Genomic DNA, 16,863 nt, shown 5'->3' on the forward strand with positions numbered 1-16,863 from the left:
TTTTAGGATTTGACAATGACAAAGATCTCAATGGTTTATTTTCATCTAGATATCAATGACTGTTTCCCAAATCCTTGTAAGAATGGTGGATCGTGCATTGATTATGTTAATTATTATGAATGCAGCTGTACTGAAGCCTGGGGTGGACTCTATTGTGATATACGTGAGTATGGATTTCATACTTGTGTGCATATTAAATTTTATTTGAAATTTCTGGATGCAAAGATATGTAGGAGTATGAGAGTTGTATAAAGTCAATTAAATCAAGAAGTACTTCCCTAATTGTCTATTTGCACTTGTAGGCATTCAACTTAATAGTCGCGCCAGCGGCTTACTGACTACGCATGCGCTTATTCATAATATACTATGCGAGTAACCGGAATGTACCCTTCTTTCATGGGCGCCGCCATGTTTTGTTTTTTGGAGTACTCGTAAATAAACAAATACGAAACAAATTACTATTATATAACATGCCTTTTATAAAATATACCTCTTTTATTAGCCAGTAAATGTTATTATGCACCTTGTCGCTGATACAAAATATCGTTAATATAGATAAAGGGAGAAAACTATCATGTATATGAACGGGTGCATACGCAAAGAGTGCTGGGATTGAATTATAGAAGAGCGCCCCCTGTGTGAATAATTAGATCCAAAAATTGCCAGTTTTTAGACGGAACGCTATAGTTTTCAGCTTGCAAGTGGAAGGTGGGCAGTGCGGTTACCATTGCAATGATAATGATTGCATAATACGTCCCTTGTTTAACGCAATAGGCTGTTATCATTGTAAAAATTGCCAATTTTTGTCAAAATTTGTACAGGTTTGACGTCGTGTACGTACGTGAACTGCTTTCATCAGAGGGAGACCGGGCATAGTTGTCATATAAACGTTTATGAAGTAATAATTACAGTTTATCATGAATCAATACAAATAACATTGCCAATCTTAACCCCAAGGGCTGAGCCCTATATAATATTAGTTTGAAATGTCTGAAAGAAATCTTCATATGAGGTATTTAAGAATAATTTCTGTGAATTGCAAGATCTTGCACCCAGGGTCAAATGACATGCATCATGCCAGTGATGGTGTAAATACAGCAATGTCAGAAGTTGAAACATGAAAATAATAAATGTTATTAGTCTCAGCGGATGCAGTCTGGTGGGGACTTATAGATTGGGTCCTGTCCGTCAGCAGCCGTTTCTCTGTCACCCCTGAGCCGATTTTTTCAAACTGTGTACAAGGATAAAGTACTGCGGAATACATATATGCACGTTAATTTATTTTGCGATATGATCCAATATGGCCGCTGGACAGCCATAATATTAGGTTTGGATTCTCGCAAGTTGGCACCGACAAGCTCTTTCATCGATCCTTGATGTATTTACAGTGACATCAGTATTACTCATTGTAACTCATTGTCTCTCTCCTTGTTGCTTGGTCAGAGGCATTTGCATAACAAGTGTCGCTGCCATCCTGCTCCAATTTATATCCTACTTGCCCCATGAAATATATTTTTAATAAATTTTTGCTGTAAAATAAATGCCCATGCCAGTTGCAATTACTCCTGGCTGATCACTGTTCTCTTCATACCGTCGCTGTTTTCATTCAGATGATATCCTAAAAATATGGAGAACCATTTTCTGGCGTTCATGCTCTCAAATCCACTGTTGACAGAATAAATATTTCTTTGCTTTTTTCATTTTCTTTCAGCAATTGGTTGTAGACATGATTTTGATGTTCCAGAATGTGGTATGAGAATTCTTGAAAGTACAAATTATCCATCTAACTATGACAACAATGCTGATTGCCTGTGGCGTATGTCAGCTTTGCAAGGACACAGAATCAGAGTGGTTTTTAATTTTTTCAAAACTGAAGCTTTGTATGATGTTCTTGAAATTGGTAATGGTTTAAATGAGAATGAACGAAGATTTTTCAGGGAGTCTGGTGATAGTCTCCCAGATCCGATCATTTCCCTGTCAAATACCATCTGGATTAAGTTTACCTCAGATGCCAGTAAAGCAGAGCAAGGCTTTTCCATGGAAGTGCAAGATGAATGCATGGGTAAGTTTCTCATTCAATGACAGCTTTTTCCACTCCCTGCATACTGAGTCTAGGAAACTGATTGATTTGGCTTCATCCATACATGTGTTTTTCTTTCCGTCTGGACATTGCATAAATATGTGAGTTGATTTGTTTTCGGACACAGTATAATAGGGCTGTTTACCATTAATTTTCATGTAGTAAAAGTCCTAAATGTGAAAATGAGAGTAATAGAATAGGTCTAGATAATAGGTCTAGATAATAGGTCTCAAACTATGATAACAATGACATTCATTTCACTCCAACAAGTGCTTTACCAATATGAAAATTGGTTTTATCAGGTTTTTGTGCTAGCATCTGTATTGGAACCTTACCTGTAGCCATGTAAATATGGCATTGCATGAACTCTTATTTAGCCTTCAGTTGTTACAATTACGTTTTTAAGGTTCCAAGACAAGTATTAAACCCTTCCAATTGATGAACTATCTGCAGAAAATTGAGTTCGTAACCCCATCAAAGTATATATTTCTGAAAATCTAGATATAGGTTTGTATTATTTGTCAATTGTTTACATAAGGACCACATGACAGTCAATTTGAATAACCTCTTAAAATTGATTTTTACATTACCCGGCAGTAAGGCTGCAATATTTTCAGTCAAAATTAGCATGATCAAAAGGTGTTGTGTCTGCGATTTGTGTTTTAGGCTCGAGAACATTTCTTATGATGCGACAATTTTCTGGCTGATAACTGATCCCTAGTCTAACACCTTTGTAGTAACATAAAAAGTGCGACAGATTAAAAAAATCCCAGACACTTTAACTTTTATTATGTTGTCAATGACTGGTGCAAATTTCAAGGACTCTCTGGGATCACATGACAATTCACACTGTTTCCAAGACCAGGAACCTTTTCACACTTTGAAGCCGAGAAAAATGCAAAAACATTTAGCGCCCATAAAAATAACAAAAGGAATAAGCCCTGTTTGTGATAGATTATGTTTCAGAACGATATAACCGAGCAGAGGAGGTGGACATTTTAAATAAGTTCGAAGGCAATCGTGGTAAATTGTCAGAAACTTGAGTATTTTTCAGTCCTGTTTTAATATACCGGGAACAGAGCACAACCCGTGTTGTGCAACATTGTACCAACATCATGGACAGTGTTTGTGTCAGGCGTGGCTAAACGTTGTTATGTAAATATCCAGATTGGAGCGTCACCAACAAACATTGCAGACATCATTTTATCAGGCTAAAGTTCGATAATCTACCGCTAAACAAAAACAACTGTTTCTTGACAAAACACATGTGCAAGATGGTAAAGCAGAGCACCCATGCGTCACTGACCATCAAAATGCAAGATGTCTAGAAGAATGGCCATGCAGAGTGAGAGAACAATGATGGGGAAGGCTTTGACTGGCTATTACAGTCAATTTTGCAGCACCGAAAGTAGTAGGAGTGCCATTGTCCCCTCTGCTAGAAAGTGACACTGCCCTTCTTGCATTCCCTGCAAACGGAAAATTTACTGTATGCAGTATTTAATTGGTCTAGTTCAATAAACGGGAGTGATGCAGGAGACACCAATTTTGGTTCTTTGCCGTCATGAAGAATCTAGGAACTGAACTTTGACTTGCATCCAGGGGGAACTTCCTTTACTTGCCAATATGTATAGGTGTCGCCCAATGGGGTGGGCATTTCAGCAGCTTTGTCTAAAATGGGGATGTTAATTTCACTGTAAACCAAGCCTAGATTGCTTTCCCGTCCGCTTGCCTCCGTACCTCCGTCCCCACTACCGTCTAGTCTCGGAGCAGTATTTCGAGCTAGAGTTGTAAAACTGCTCATTTGAATGTCAATGGTCACCAACTGAGACCATGATGTCACTAGCGTCCCTTTCAAAGTCAATCACTGAAAATGACCCTCTCATGATTGGCAGAGCTGCAGTGTCAACACAATTAACATATTTGACGTCATATTAATTAGCTCTGCCCAACCAAGTCATAGGCCAATCATGAGAGGGTCATTTACAGTGATTGACTTTGAAAGGGACGCTGGTGATGTCATGGTCTCAGTTGGTGACCATTGACATTCAAATGAGCAGTTTTTACAACTCAAGCTCGAAATACTGCTCACGAGACTAGACGGTAGTGGGGACGGAGGTACAGAGGCAAGCGGACGGGAAAGCAATCTAGGCTACTGTAAACCATGCAGGGTGTACAATGGGGATGATATTTCAGTGCCAATTCGTAACACACAGCAAATTTCAACCATCCGTTCCCATCTCGCTAACACCACGACTTGCTTTGAGCTGCACTCACTAAACATCGATATCTTTTTCTGTGAAGGGAAACCATGAAAGAAACCCATAGCTACAGCCAAGGTAAATGTCAATTTGGTTTTAGAACACCTTCACTGATTGGTCAGAACTCCACATTGGAAAGAATTTTAGCCAGTGAAAAACATCCAAAGAAAGTTGATGTACTACTCCTGGTATTTTTCATGACAGCTCAGCCATGGTCATATGAGCTTGTCAAACTGAAGGGCTTCCTGCACTGTAATTAAGAATTTATAAAACGCCAGTCAGACTTTAACCGATAATAACTGATAATTTTCAGAAGCTGCACGGACTGAATTTTGTTGGAGTGCAATTTTTAAAGATTTTCTGAAATGTCTTTTGTAAATCATGGCTTGGCCAGGAACTACATAAATGCAGTAGGCTTTGCCAGTAACCCGGTCTAGTACAAATGCTTCATTTTTACCCAATAACATAATGTTTTTCAAATTTCGATGTTATGACTTTTGGCCCGAGTCAAAGGATAGATGTCTAAAACTTGGTCCTAAAATAATAAGATTTTATGTCTAAAATTGGCCATGGTTTTTTACGTGCAGCCACATGCCCCCACCACTTCACTGAACAAGTGCATCCCTGGAAGGTGTGTCAATCAAATTGGGTGGTTGATTGTAGTACTGTGACGAGCCCTTGTCACTCTCCTTCAATGGCTATTCTATTCTCATTATCAAAAGGAACCCTTTCTTTAAGCTTCCTTGGCATGATGGAACGTTCGTTTCAAGAGCAGGTCGTTTTTGTGTTGTTTGTGTACAGCGCTAGCGATGAGATTTGAGTTACTGAAGAGTATGAAGTAGTTTGTTAGAGGATGACACATGTAACAAAGCATTGTTTGCGAAAGGAAGTATTCAAGCCGTTACTAGCAGATCAGTCAACAAATCATTGTTGTTTTTCTCTCTGTCACTCATGAATAATTATGCAAATGGTCATGTAAATGGTATGTTCAGTGTATATAACCAAGCATATCTGACATGCATTTGTTTTCATTCAGTAAAGCCTAATCTTTGTAATAATCTTCAAGGACCTTGGGATTCCTGATTAGGTACATAGATTTAAGCACTGTTTCAACAAAGTCTATCAGAGATTTTTGAAAAATTGACCTAAAATTTGGAAACTACTAGTCTTGTATCCTTAAAAAATTCTTTATTACAAGTGAAGAACAGAGTATTTCTTAACAACATTTTTTCAACATTAATATTTTTTTTGTTGCAGATAAGTGTTACAGTAATCCATGTTTAAATGGTGGAACCTGTCTTGCATCAGGAAATGCTTATAGTTGTCAATGTACATCACAGTACTCAGGCGATAACTGTCAGACATTTTTGAACAGTGAGTATCATTTACCATTTTCCAGACCAAATATACCAAAACCTTAATTGACTGAATGATTGTTAGCCCACCCTCACCCCCTGACTTTCCCAAAATGTTCTGTACCCAGTGAGGAGTTCCATGATGTTAAATTAAATGTAATGTATGCGTACAAGAAATTCAAAAGAATCAGACAGATCTCATTTGTAAAAAACAAGAATTACAAAGTTACCCAATTACAAATAATCAAATAATATGACAGAACCCCATGGCCTGTGAGTGCAAGCGTGCCGTACTAGCGGTATTTGCACGAGTGCTGCGGTGTATTCGGCGGCAGTTTCGCTCGTGAAAGGACAGCCGAATACACCGCAGCACTCGTGCAAATACCGCTAGTACGGCGCGCTTGCACTCACAGGCCATGGGGTTCTGTTATTATTACATATGTTCTGTCTGTTATTTGCATCATTTATCGAGAGAATCGACGATTAGTCAAGCGTACTACTTGTCTGTCAAAGCTTCAGGGCGACCCTGCGGAGTTATATAACATTGACATCACTGTAATGAGGCATCAAATCAGATTTCACTTTTCATTGGTCAACGCCGCCACACCCTCCATTTTGATTGGCTAAACTATTGTTTACTTGTTTATCAAGGATGACGTAAGAGGAATGTCGGAGGGCTTGAACTCTGCTTGCGATTGCTCACACATACGTAGCAACATGCCATAGATAGCCAAACGAGAACGCTTTTGATTTTTTCACATTTTGAGCTTGAAATTCTTCTAAATGATCGATACAAGTAACAGTTCGAAGATTTTTACGGGAAATTTAAGAGTAAGAAGGAAACAGGTATAATGGACAATAGTGATACTCAAAAATTTGGTGACCTATTGACAACCCGTTTTACTCTCAGAGTTGTATGCAAATTTTGATAGTCGTCATGACAACGACTCGATCTTCTCAGCACTGTGACGTAAAGTAGCAGGGCTAAAAATAGGCATAATTTCCGTGTAATTTTGATTGATACATTATGATCGAAATGCAACGAAAATGTGCTTTCATTGGCCATCATTTCCTTTGCCTGTCATTCAAAGGGACATTATCACTATCTTTTGCCCCTTTTACACCAATATTGTTGCAAACGAGCAGTTGCTGATCTTGTTCGATTTATTGAAACAAGTCTAAAAAAATGGTTGCCCATAGACAACTTCCAACCAATTTGCCTACACTGTGTAGAAAAACCTCGGGTCAGGGGTTAACAGTAGCCCACCTAAAACCTCTTTCAATAACGCTTTTGATTTTTCACATTTTGAGCTTGAAATTCTTCTGAATGATCGATACAAATAACAGTTCGAAGATTTTTACTGGAAATTTAAGAGTAAGATACGGCAAAGTAACTTGTCAAACAATCAAATTTCAGTGTTCACCGTGGCATAAGTGCTCACTCAGTCTCTGTTATCAATTAGCGTGTAGGACACACAAGCACAGAATAAACTGCATGCAAGAGTGACTTTCTATTGTAAACAGGGAATGTCCGGTGAGAAAACATCTCTGAAAATGTTAACTGTTTATTGGCTCCGTTGCACCCGCAGTTACGTGTGTTTTGATGTATGATGGCAGCAGTGGTACGGTGGCCACCATGTATCCACCATTGAGCTAGAAACGGATGTCACCCATTGTCAATGTTTTGGCTTCGCTGACAAACAAACTGCTCTTCCGGATACTAAAAATCATCTTCACACTATAATAAGGACATGCAATTTTCTTTGTCATAGTTTTTAATCGGTGATGTCATGCATTTTACTATAACGAGCATCGAACCAAGTGAAACGAAATCTTGTAAACGACATTTTTTTGTGTTTACAAACATAAATAGTTCCGGGTCAAAATTGTAAATACTCATAAAATTGGTAAATACTCATTAACATAAAGGAATGGCATAAAGTTTTGGTATTGCACTGCAGTGCAAATACCGGTAGTACGCGCGCGCTTCGATGCAAGTAAACTGTGGTACATATATGTAATAATACACAAGACCTAGACAACAGGATGCGTTGGATTGAAAACATATTGAAAGTCATTGAAATATGTTCAAGAAGTAATAACTAGCATTTGACATATCAAGATACAAACTTTTCAGAAAGGATGACATAACCAAATATAGTTCAAAATAATAAAATGGAACACTTGAAGCCATCGTGAGAGACTGAAAACTGTGTTTAAAATGTTGTGAGAGTTGAAATCAACTGAAGCCAGCTCAAGGAATTCTGAACCAATGAAGGCCGAATAGAAGCACTCAGAGCCATGATTTCACTGACACTGTACATTTTGCAAAATACAAATAAAGTGCTGTGTACCATTATGCTTTCTATTGTTCTCCCTTACCGAAATTTTAGGCCTCCCGCAAACTGTTACTGCAAATTTGCCGCAAGCTTTGCAGTAAATTTGCAGCAAACTATTTGCCGCAAATATGCGGGTGGTTCATTTTTCAGATGCAAATTAGGTTTCTTGTGAACTTGCTGCAAATATGCAGCAAACTCCCTGCCGCAACGTTGCTGCAAACTCTTTGCAGCAAATTTGCGGCACAATCCTTGCAGCAAACTTGCGGCAAATTAATTTGAATGTTACTGAAAATTTGCCGCAAACTCCATACAGCAAATTATTTTATTTGCGCTGACCATTGTTTCTCTTGAAACTGGTATTTCAGAGTTTAGTTGGATAAAACCACTTGTGCTGTCCACAGTCGGCCAATATATAAATATTATTTATCCAACTTAACTCTGAAATACCAGTTTCACGAGAAACAATGGTCAGCGCAAATAAAGTTATTATAAACAAAAAGATGACAGAGAAAAAAAGGTTAAATTCAATTGTGGTACAATTTATTTTATATGCCATGTTCATTTCATGCCACATAAGTGTCATGATCATGTCAAGATTTTCTTTTGACTTGAGAAGTTTCATGTAACATTTACATTACTGTCAAAGGCTGCGATTTGGCTTTCTGTTCTCTGAATTTCTTGTCCCTTTAGTGTACCAGCAATGGATTCTGAAAAATATAAATCGTTCAGGGAAGAGTGTAAGTCTTTACCGTTTGACCAAACATTGTAAATTTCATGAAAGAAATCGATAATTATTTGAAAATGAGACAAAATCAAGTTGAAAAATTGAAGCAGAAAATGCATAAATATTCATGATCGATAATGATTAAAATGTCCGACAGCGGACAACTCGCCGTATGTTGTTTGCATACACGACGGCGACAATCTGCAAAATTCTCAGCATTTACTGTAACTGTTGTGAAACGAAAGTGAATTCAGTATGAATCAGTACTCAACGAAAATTTATCTTTAGGTAAAGATTGCAATACAACGATTACAGAACATAATTATAGCGATCGATGTACAGACGAACGGTACATTGACTTACATTTCTGAACGGCTCACAGACGCTGGACGATTCCCGGTCCGGTTGCAGGGTCTCACCGTGCTGTGTGTAAATACCGTACTCAGAAAATATAGTCGGCATCTTTACTGCCGCTCGCGTTCACAAATTTAGAACTCCGCCTGTCCCTAAACTGTATACACGTTTTTGCAACTATGTGATATCATTTGGCTGGCGATTCCATAGAAAGATCACGAAATTGTCCACTAGAAAACTCCCTGCTCACAAGTACGCAGCCGACACTGGCCGATGGTACTAAAATCTAACTTCGCGCCGATCAAGCCTCATGACGATAACGGAAGTGCGATCTATAAATCATTACGCGATTGATAATGTAGTCCTGTTTTTAAATGCTGGAATTGACTCTACATCTGCACCAATCCGTTATATTTCATACTTAATATAGCATTTAATTTATTAGTGTAATGAAAATGGTTACTTTTATCATAGAAAGACTAAAAAGAGAGTAAAAATTCTTTCAGCACGAAGAATCAATATCAATGCGAGAACTGACCTTGACGAACCGTGACCAGAGAGTGTAAACATGTCGGCTGCTCGCAGCTGATACACAGGACGTGTTGGACGTTGGTGAAGCGGCGCTTTGAATTTTTGTACAGCGACTCGGGATGGAGTGTAATCCTAAACCTCAAATTTGTGCTCGGCAATACAACTCTAACGCTGAAAACATGGACAAAAGCCTTTTACCTCGACCCATGTTATCAGAAGGCGAGATTTTGTCAGCGGCATCGATGGGACAGACTGTAAACTGCAGTGCATTGTACGTACCGTATACATGTACTACCGTATTGATGGGATGAATAGCTTGGAGCACAGCCACTACTCTGCTTGGAGGTAGTAGCGGAAACATTACTGTACAGATTTGCAGTAACAAAAGTCTACGACGTGTCCGTACAGACCATCATCAAACGCACATTTCGTTCGAAACTGTTTGCATTTGGTATCATTCGCAGAAAATACAGGGTGTAACTTGCAAGACAGATAAGTCCCTGTTTCAAAAATTTGTTTCCCTAAAAATTCAGTTTTCGATCCAACCATAATTTACCCAACCAGATTGTCAAAGGGCACTTTTATTACATCATGTCACTACAGTATATACTATAGATGCACTCTATATCCATGCAATGCTTTCACCAGCATAACTGTAGCTGTTCATTATCTAGCATTACCAGTTATTATAATTTAAAAAGTGGATTGTCTGTTATGAAATAAAGGAACATAAAATATAAATGAAAGATCAATTTTATGTTGCTTACACATGACTGGTCACGAAGTGCAACAGTACTCAGTGTGTAGTGTGTACTCCCTGGTAATGAAATAGTGGGAAATATGTCAATCATGTGTTGCTGCATATTTGCAGCAATAATCTGGTTTGCCGCAAATTTGCAGCAACTTAGTCGTTTACCGCAAATTTGCTGCAAACTGACTTAAGGGTTTGTAGGAGGGTCACATCTACCTGCAAACTTCTGCAACTCCTTCCTGCAAGCTATATGCTTGCTGCATATTTGCAGCAAACTTACGGCAAATTTGCAGTAGAAATAATTTTCGGTAAGGGTTGTTCTACATTTTCAAATAGAGTATAATATATGATATATGGACAGTCTGTCAAGAAGAGCTACATTGGTTTGCTTTGAAGCATTGGCATTAGACAAACTACATGTATTGTGTTAATCGAGGTGTTGCCAACACTGTCAGGTGCAATTACCAGCTAAGCGGTAATCGATCAAAAAGGAATCAACTCTGCAAAAGTTGAAACATTGTCTAGCAGGAGGTTAGACGTAGTCAAAACAACACCATCACATATGTCCAAGCACTGTCCAAGTCTTATCACTTGCTTTCAGGTGTAGTTGTTTTGACTACATCTGACCTGCTGCAAGACGATGTTTCAACTTTGGCAGAGTTGATTTCTCTACGGTCGACTGGAATTACTGCTCAGCCGATAATTACACCTGACAGTGTTGGCAACACCTCAATTTAGACAATGTCTACTTCGCGTAATGCCAATGCTTCAAAGCAAACTACTGTAAATCAAGATTTCATTTGCCAAATAGAAAGACAATTTCTGACTATTTTGTGATCAATGTTGTAAAAAGCAGCAAGACATTCAAAAAAGTTGGAAATATAAAAATCTAAAAATGAATCAATTGGAGCTCTAGAGTGTCACATTTTTGCTCCTATTTGGTATAATTAATGTGTAACAGTGATAGCCTATGACATCAGTGTCCATGCATCTTCAATATGTCTGAAAATATGAATGTCGCAAAAATATGCAAAAGACATAAACAAATGTCACAATGGCCAAATACAGAAAGTTACAGGTCTGATTGCTTAAATATTTTATCTTCAATAACTTTTTTTATCTATATGTCCATTTCGTAGTGCTAGGAGTAATTTCCAATTTTCAATCAGATTTTTGATTTCTGCAAGTGAAGTCCAGATAACGAAGTTTAAATGCAAAGTGGATTAGAACAAATTTGAACTGTAGTGTATGTTACCCTGTCCTGTGCTTCAACCTTATACACCTGTTTATTTAAATGCAAGAGTGAAAACATCCCTTTCACCATTGCTTCATTCTTTGTTTACGTCTTAGATGCATGCTCTCCAAATCCATGCCTAAATGGTGGTACATGTACCACTAGTGGTACATCCTATGTTTGCTCCTGTCCAACTGGTTATTTTGGATTAACTTGTGAGACTGCAGGTAAGCACTTTAGTTACAACCTTGTCATTTACCTGTCAATAGTCCATTCTAACATAGACCCTCTCGAGGGTCTATGATTCTACTGAGTAAGAATTCGTGGCCATACAGGCCAAAATACTTGTTTCTCATTCTAGCCTGGGATGATATAGACCAACCGCATCAGCCTTTTAGTGTTATAGTCCATTGTATTATTTACTTGATCAGAAGAATCATGTTTTACATGGACGACTGATTGGCAATATCATAAGAACAATAATTTCATTTTCCACTGAGAATTTCTTGTACAAAAGCACTTTTATGAGTTTGATATGAAAAACTGCTCAATTTACACCCACAGACACGTAAACTTAGTGTCTCCAATAAAATTTAACATCCCTCTACTCGGTGACTGTCTTCTGTGTCCTTGGATCAGTATTTTATATTTTTCATTGCAAGAAATACAAAATTCTTTTATCTGCATTAGTTTTGAAACAAGTTTTCAACAAAACTCTATTAATGACCATTCAGTCTGTTTAATGTTTACTTCTATCTTTTCTCCATCCAGCAAGTCCCTGCTCTAGCAACCCATGTACCAATGGAGGTGTTTGCCGTTCAAATACAGATTCCTTTGTCTGCGAATGTCCATCTCAATATAGTGGAACACGATGTGAACTTATAGGTATGCATTATGTTTTAGCATTGTACCCAAACATATCAATTAAATTCTGTGACATATACCAAATGGATAGAATTTAATAGTTATTATGATGGACATTAACTTCACTGGCTAATCACAACGATTTGCAATTTTAAAGTGTATCAGTGTATTTTTTATTATTTCATTAATATGTATATGTGTCAATCAGCCATAGTGGACACTATGAGAATAATACAACTGAAAGTGACATTGGACATAGACACTTTTCCATGTTGATATTAGTTGCTATAGTTACCTGTTCCCATAGATTTGAATGTGAAAGGTATGGTCATATCTCACATAATAGTGGACTCATTATTGAAGTTCTTCCAGTCAGTTGAAAACTAATGTGTTACTATTGTACACCAAGATAAATACTTCCCAATCTGCAAGCTCAGTGATCAAAGCATTGTGCAATGACTTGCAATGACTATAGATTTCAATTTATGTTATGCATTCACATTCTGCCAATTCTTGTTTGTTATCACTGCAAATATCAGTTTATCAGTGATAAAGTATATAAGGTCTAAACAACTCATCACAATTTCAACAGCTTTAAACAACAGTAACGCTATCTGACTGTTACCAAGTTAGTTTTGTGAGCACAACCACAAACACTAAATCTATGTAATGCTACCATTAACATCATCAGTTTCTGTACTATTTATTAAATTCTTACCGCTACCACTGGTCACTGCTGTATTACTAACTACTTCCATTGGTCAGTGCCATTACAGGGCTCGAAATTAACTTTTTCCCCTGGTAGTCCACTTGGGCTACCATTTTTAGAAGTTTGTAGCCCAGTGACAATGGCTGGAAGCCCATGCATATTTTAGTTCAGAGATTTCTTTTTTAGTTATCCAGACAAGAAAAAGCTATTTTTCTAGATTCTTCCCATAAAGTGAATTTTCTAGTCATTTGATGTCAATATTGCACACCTTTAATACCGAAGGAAACAGGTATAATGGACGATAGTGATACTCAAAAATTTGGTGACCTATTGACAACCCGTTTTACTCTCAGAGTTGTATGCAAATTTTGATAGTCGTCATGACAACGACTCGATCTTCTCAGCACTGTGACATAAAGTAGCAGGGCTAAAAATAGGCATAATTTCCGTGTAATTGTAATTGATACATTATGATCGAAATGCAACGAAAATACGCTTTCAGTGGCCATCATTTCCTTTGCCTATCATTCAAAGGGACATTACCACTATCTTTTGACCCTTTTACACCAATATTGTTGCAAACGAGCAGTTGCTGATCTTGTTCGATTTATTGAAACAAGTCTAAAAAATGGTCGCCCATAGACAACTTCCAACCAATTTGCCTACACTGTGTAGAAAAACCTCAGGTCAGGGGTTAACAGTAACCCACCTAAAATCTCTGACCCCAGGTTTTTCTACACAGTGTAGGCAAAATTGGATGGAAGTTGTCTATGGTCGACCATTTTTTAGACATCTTTCAATAAGTCGAACGACATCAGCAATTGTTCGTTTGCAACAATATTGGTGAAAAGAGGGTCAAAAGGTAGTGATAATGTCCCTTCAAGTACGTCACTTCAGATATTGAAACTTTGTTTCGAAGTTCCACCGCACGGCCGGTCGTCTTAGTAATTTGCATAGCACACACATAGTCTGACCTTTCTGTGTCCAGCTCGTCCCAAAGTGACGGATTGGGCATGGCATGCCAAGTACTGACTGAATTTCAGGTCTCAGGCTTTGGTAGTCCGTGTGGGCTACCATTTCATAGATTTTGGTAGCCCGAGAGAAAAGTTGGTAGTCTGTGGACGCCGGACTACTGCTAATTTCGAGCCCTGCATTAGTGCTCACTATAACCTTCAATCATTGCCATTACTGCAAACTACTAACACAGTTTTACTTTTCCTTACTGCTACTCACAGTGGGTCGGCCATGTTCAACTGATCCATGTACTAATGATGGAGAGTGTGTACTTGATAATGATAATAATCCTCGATGTAATTGTGCACCTGGCTTCACTGACACATTCTGTAATGTTGGTAAGCTATGTTGGTGTCTCTCTAGTCTCATAACTGTACCGCTGGTATGTTGTGTATAAGATTACTGCAAAGTATCTAAATAGTTGAATTTGTGTGTATGTGGACAGAACTTCTGTATGAAGATACAACAAATGTTTTGATGAATAATTTAATTTTCATGATGCTGAAAGAATGGTCGAGATATAACACCACTTTAAAGTCCATTATACAGTCAAACCTGTGTTTAGTGGTTACCGAAAGGATCAAAGAAAGTGACCACCATGTGAAGATGGCCTTTATGTTGAATGATATGTCATCTCTCCTTAATGTGACCTGATCAAAAAACAGATTATGGTTTATGTGTTCTAATGAAAGAATAACATAATTCAGTGATTTACTTTATGATTAGCTCACATCTTAATACACGTGAGCTAATGTCGCAGTGATGTCTGTCTGTCTGTCTGTCTGTCCGTCTGTCTGTTGGCCCAATATCTCAAGAACGGCGTATTAGATCAGAATCAAATTTGGTAAATAGATTCAATTTGCAAATGGCAAGAACTGATTAGCTTTTGGTAGGTGTGGCATGAATACTTTTTGCTCATTTGCATAATTAATGATTTTAGAAAAAAAAAAACATTTATACATTTAGAACGACTGCACACAATTTGATCAGATTTGCTACAAATGTTGATCACACCAGGATATATCAGCCATGAAAGGTATTAAGGGGTGACATGAAAGAGAATTGCCAATTTGCATATTTAATGAACTTTCCTAATTAGGTATATATATCTGATTTGACCCGATCAAAATTGACGAAACTTGGTATGTATATTGAAGACACTATGATTTAACATTATTGAAAGTCATTAGGCATTTTTACTTCAGCCAATTTCTAATTTGCATATTTAATGAACTTACCTAATTAGGGATATATATCTGAATCGACTCAACCAAAGTTGACAAAACTTGGTATGGACATTGAAGATACTATGCTTTTATATTATTGAAAGTCATTAAACATTCTCCCTTCAGCCATTTCCTAATTTGCATATTTAATGAACTTTCCTTATGAGGGCTATATATCTGAATTGACTTGATCAAACTTGATGAAACGTGCAATGTACATTGATGATATGATTCTCAAACAATATTGCAAGTCATTTCGCATTTTCATGTCAGCTAATCCATAAGTTGCATATCTAATGAGCTTTCACAGTTTGGCATATACCGTATAGCTTGAAGGACTTGACCAAAGGCAATTACACGTGCTATATAAAGTGGTGATACAATGACAACAGTATTGGAAATTTAGTATTTTTATTTCAGCTAATTACGTATTTGTATAATCTGTGGTGAATGATGTTGGTCATAACACAATGAAGTTGCAAACATGTGGCAAATATTTAAAATTTATACACAACTGCCTAATGAAACATGGTAACATTTTCAGTTCATATGTTTTTTTTTTTCCAGACATTGATGAATGTGAAAGCAATCCATGTCAGAATGGTGGAACCTGCATTGATGCAATCAATTCATTTGTCTGTCGCTGTCCACTTGGCAGAACAGGAGTGCTGTGTGAGTTAGGTAAGTAATGAAATGCCTCTGTCAAGTACTGTATAAATAGCTTTTTCATGACCTACCGGTAGTTGAGATTTGTCCAAATTATGATGAAATCTGCAATTTTGTATTTTTTATGTGTTTTTGAATTTTTTTGCTAGTTTACTATTTATTAGCTCCGCTGTCAGCGACGCGGAGCTTATCAAATAGGTTGATTATCCGTCGTCGTCCGGCGTCCGTCGTCCGTCGGCGTCCGTCGTCGTCCGTCAACAATTGCCTTCTCCTCTAAACCACAAGTCCAATTGCTTTGAAATTTTATATGCAGTTCACTTGGGGTGACCTCACTTCAGTTTGTTCAAATCATGGTGTGAAATTTGCATATTTGTATTTTTGGGGCATTTTTTGGTGTTTTTGGTAAAAAAATCTTCTTCTCTGAAACCGCTTGTCCGATTGCTTTGAAATTTGATATGCAGTTTGCTTAGGGTGACTGAAACCAGATTTGTAAAAATGGTGGTGAAATTTGCATATTTGTATTTGTAAGGCAATTTTTGTCATTTTTGGTAAAAAAATCTTTAAAAATCTTCTTCTTCAAAACTACTGGTCAGATAGCTTTTATATTTGGTATATATGTCCCTAGGGATGATCTATTTCAGATTTGTTCAAATTGTGCAGAAATATGCAAATTTGCATTTTTAAGGCAATTTTTGCCATTTTTGGTCAAAAAATGTATTTCTCAAAAAGTACTGGTCTGATAGTTTGAAATTTGGTAT

General features: G+C 37.4%; 1 protein-coding gene and 1 long non-coding RNA gene across 2 annotated transcripts in view; one reads left to right on the forward strand and one right to left on the reverse strand.

Moving 5' to 3' along the window:
• The window catches only part of LOC139152170 (fibropellin-1-like), a 108,982-nt gene that overhangs the window by 64,312 nt on the left and 27,807 nt on the right, over positions 1 to 16,863 (forward strand). Inside the window, exons 33-39 of the mRNA XM_070725291.1 lie at positions 50 to 163; positions 1,712 to 2,062; positions 5,596 to 5,712; positions 11,743 to 11,853; positions 12,398 to 12,511; positions 14,435 to 14,551; positions 16,007 to 16,120. Of these exons, the coding sequence (XP_070581392.1) occupies positions 50 to 163; positions 1,712 to 2,062; positions 5,596 to 5,712; positions 11,743 to 11,853; positions 12,398 to 12,511; positions 14,435 to 14,551; positions 16,007 to 16,120 (1,038 nt within the window). The remainder of the gene's footprint in view (positions 1 to 49; positions 164 to 1,711; positions 2,063 to 5,595; positions 5,713 to 11,742; positions 11,854 to 12,397; positions 12,512 to 14,434; positions 14,552 to 16,006; positions 16,121 to 16,863) is intronic.
• Positions 8,551 to 10,584, reverse strand: LOC139152171 (uncharacterized). Its single transcript, XR_011556584.1, has 2 exons — positions 9,120 to 10,584; positions 8,551 to 8,739 (listed from the first exon to the last, which is right to left on the reverse strand). It is a non-coding gene; the product is annotated as an uncharacterized lncRNA (long non-coding RNA).

Source organism: Ptychodera flava, chromosome 15 (assembly GCF_041260155.1).
Source record: "Ptychodera flava strain L36383 chromosome 15, AS_Pfla_20210202, whole genome shotgun sequence".
Lineage (NCBI taxonomy): Eukaryota > Metazoa > Hemichordata > Enteropneusta > Ptychoderidae > Ptychodera > Ptychodera flava.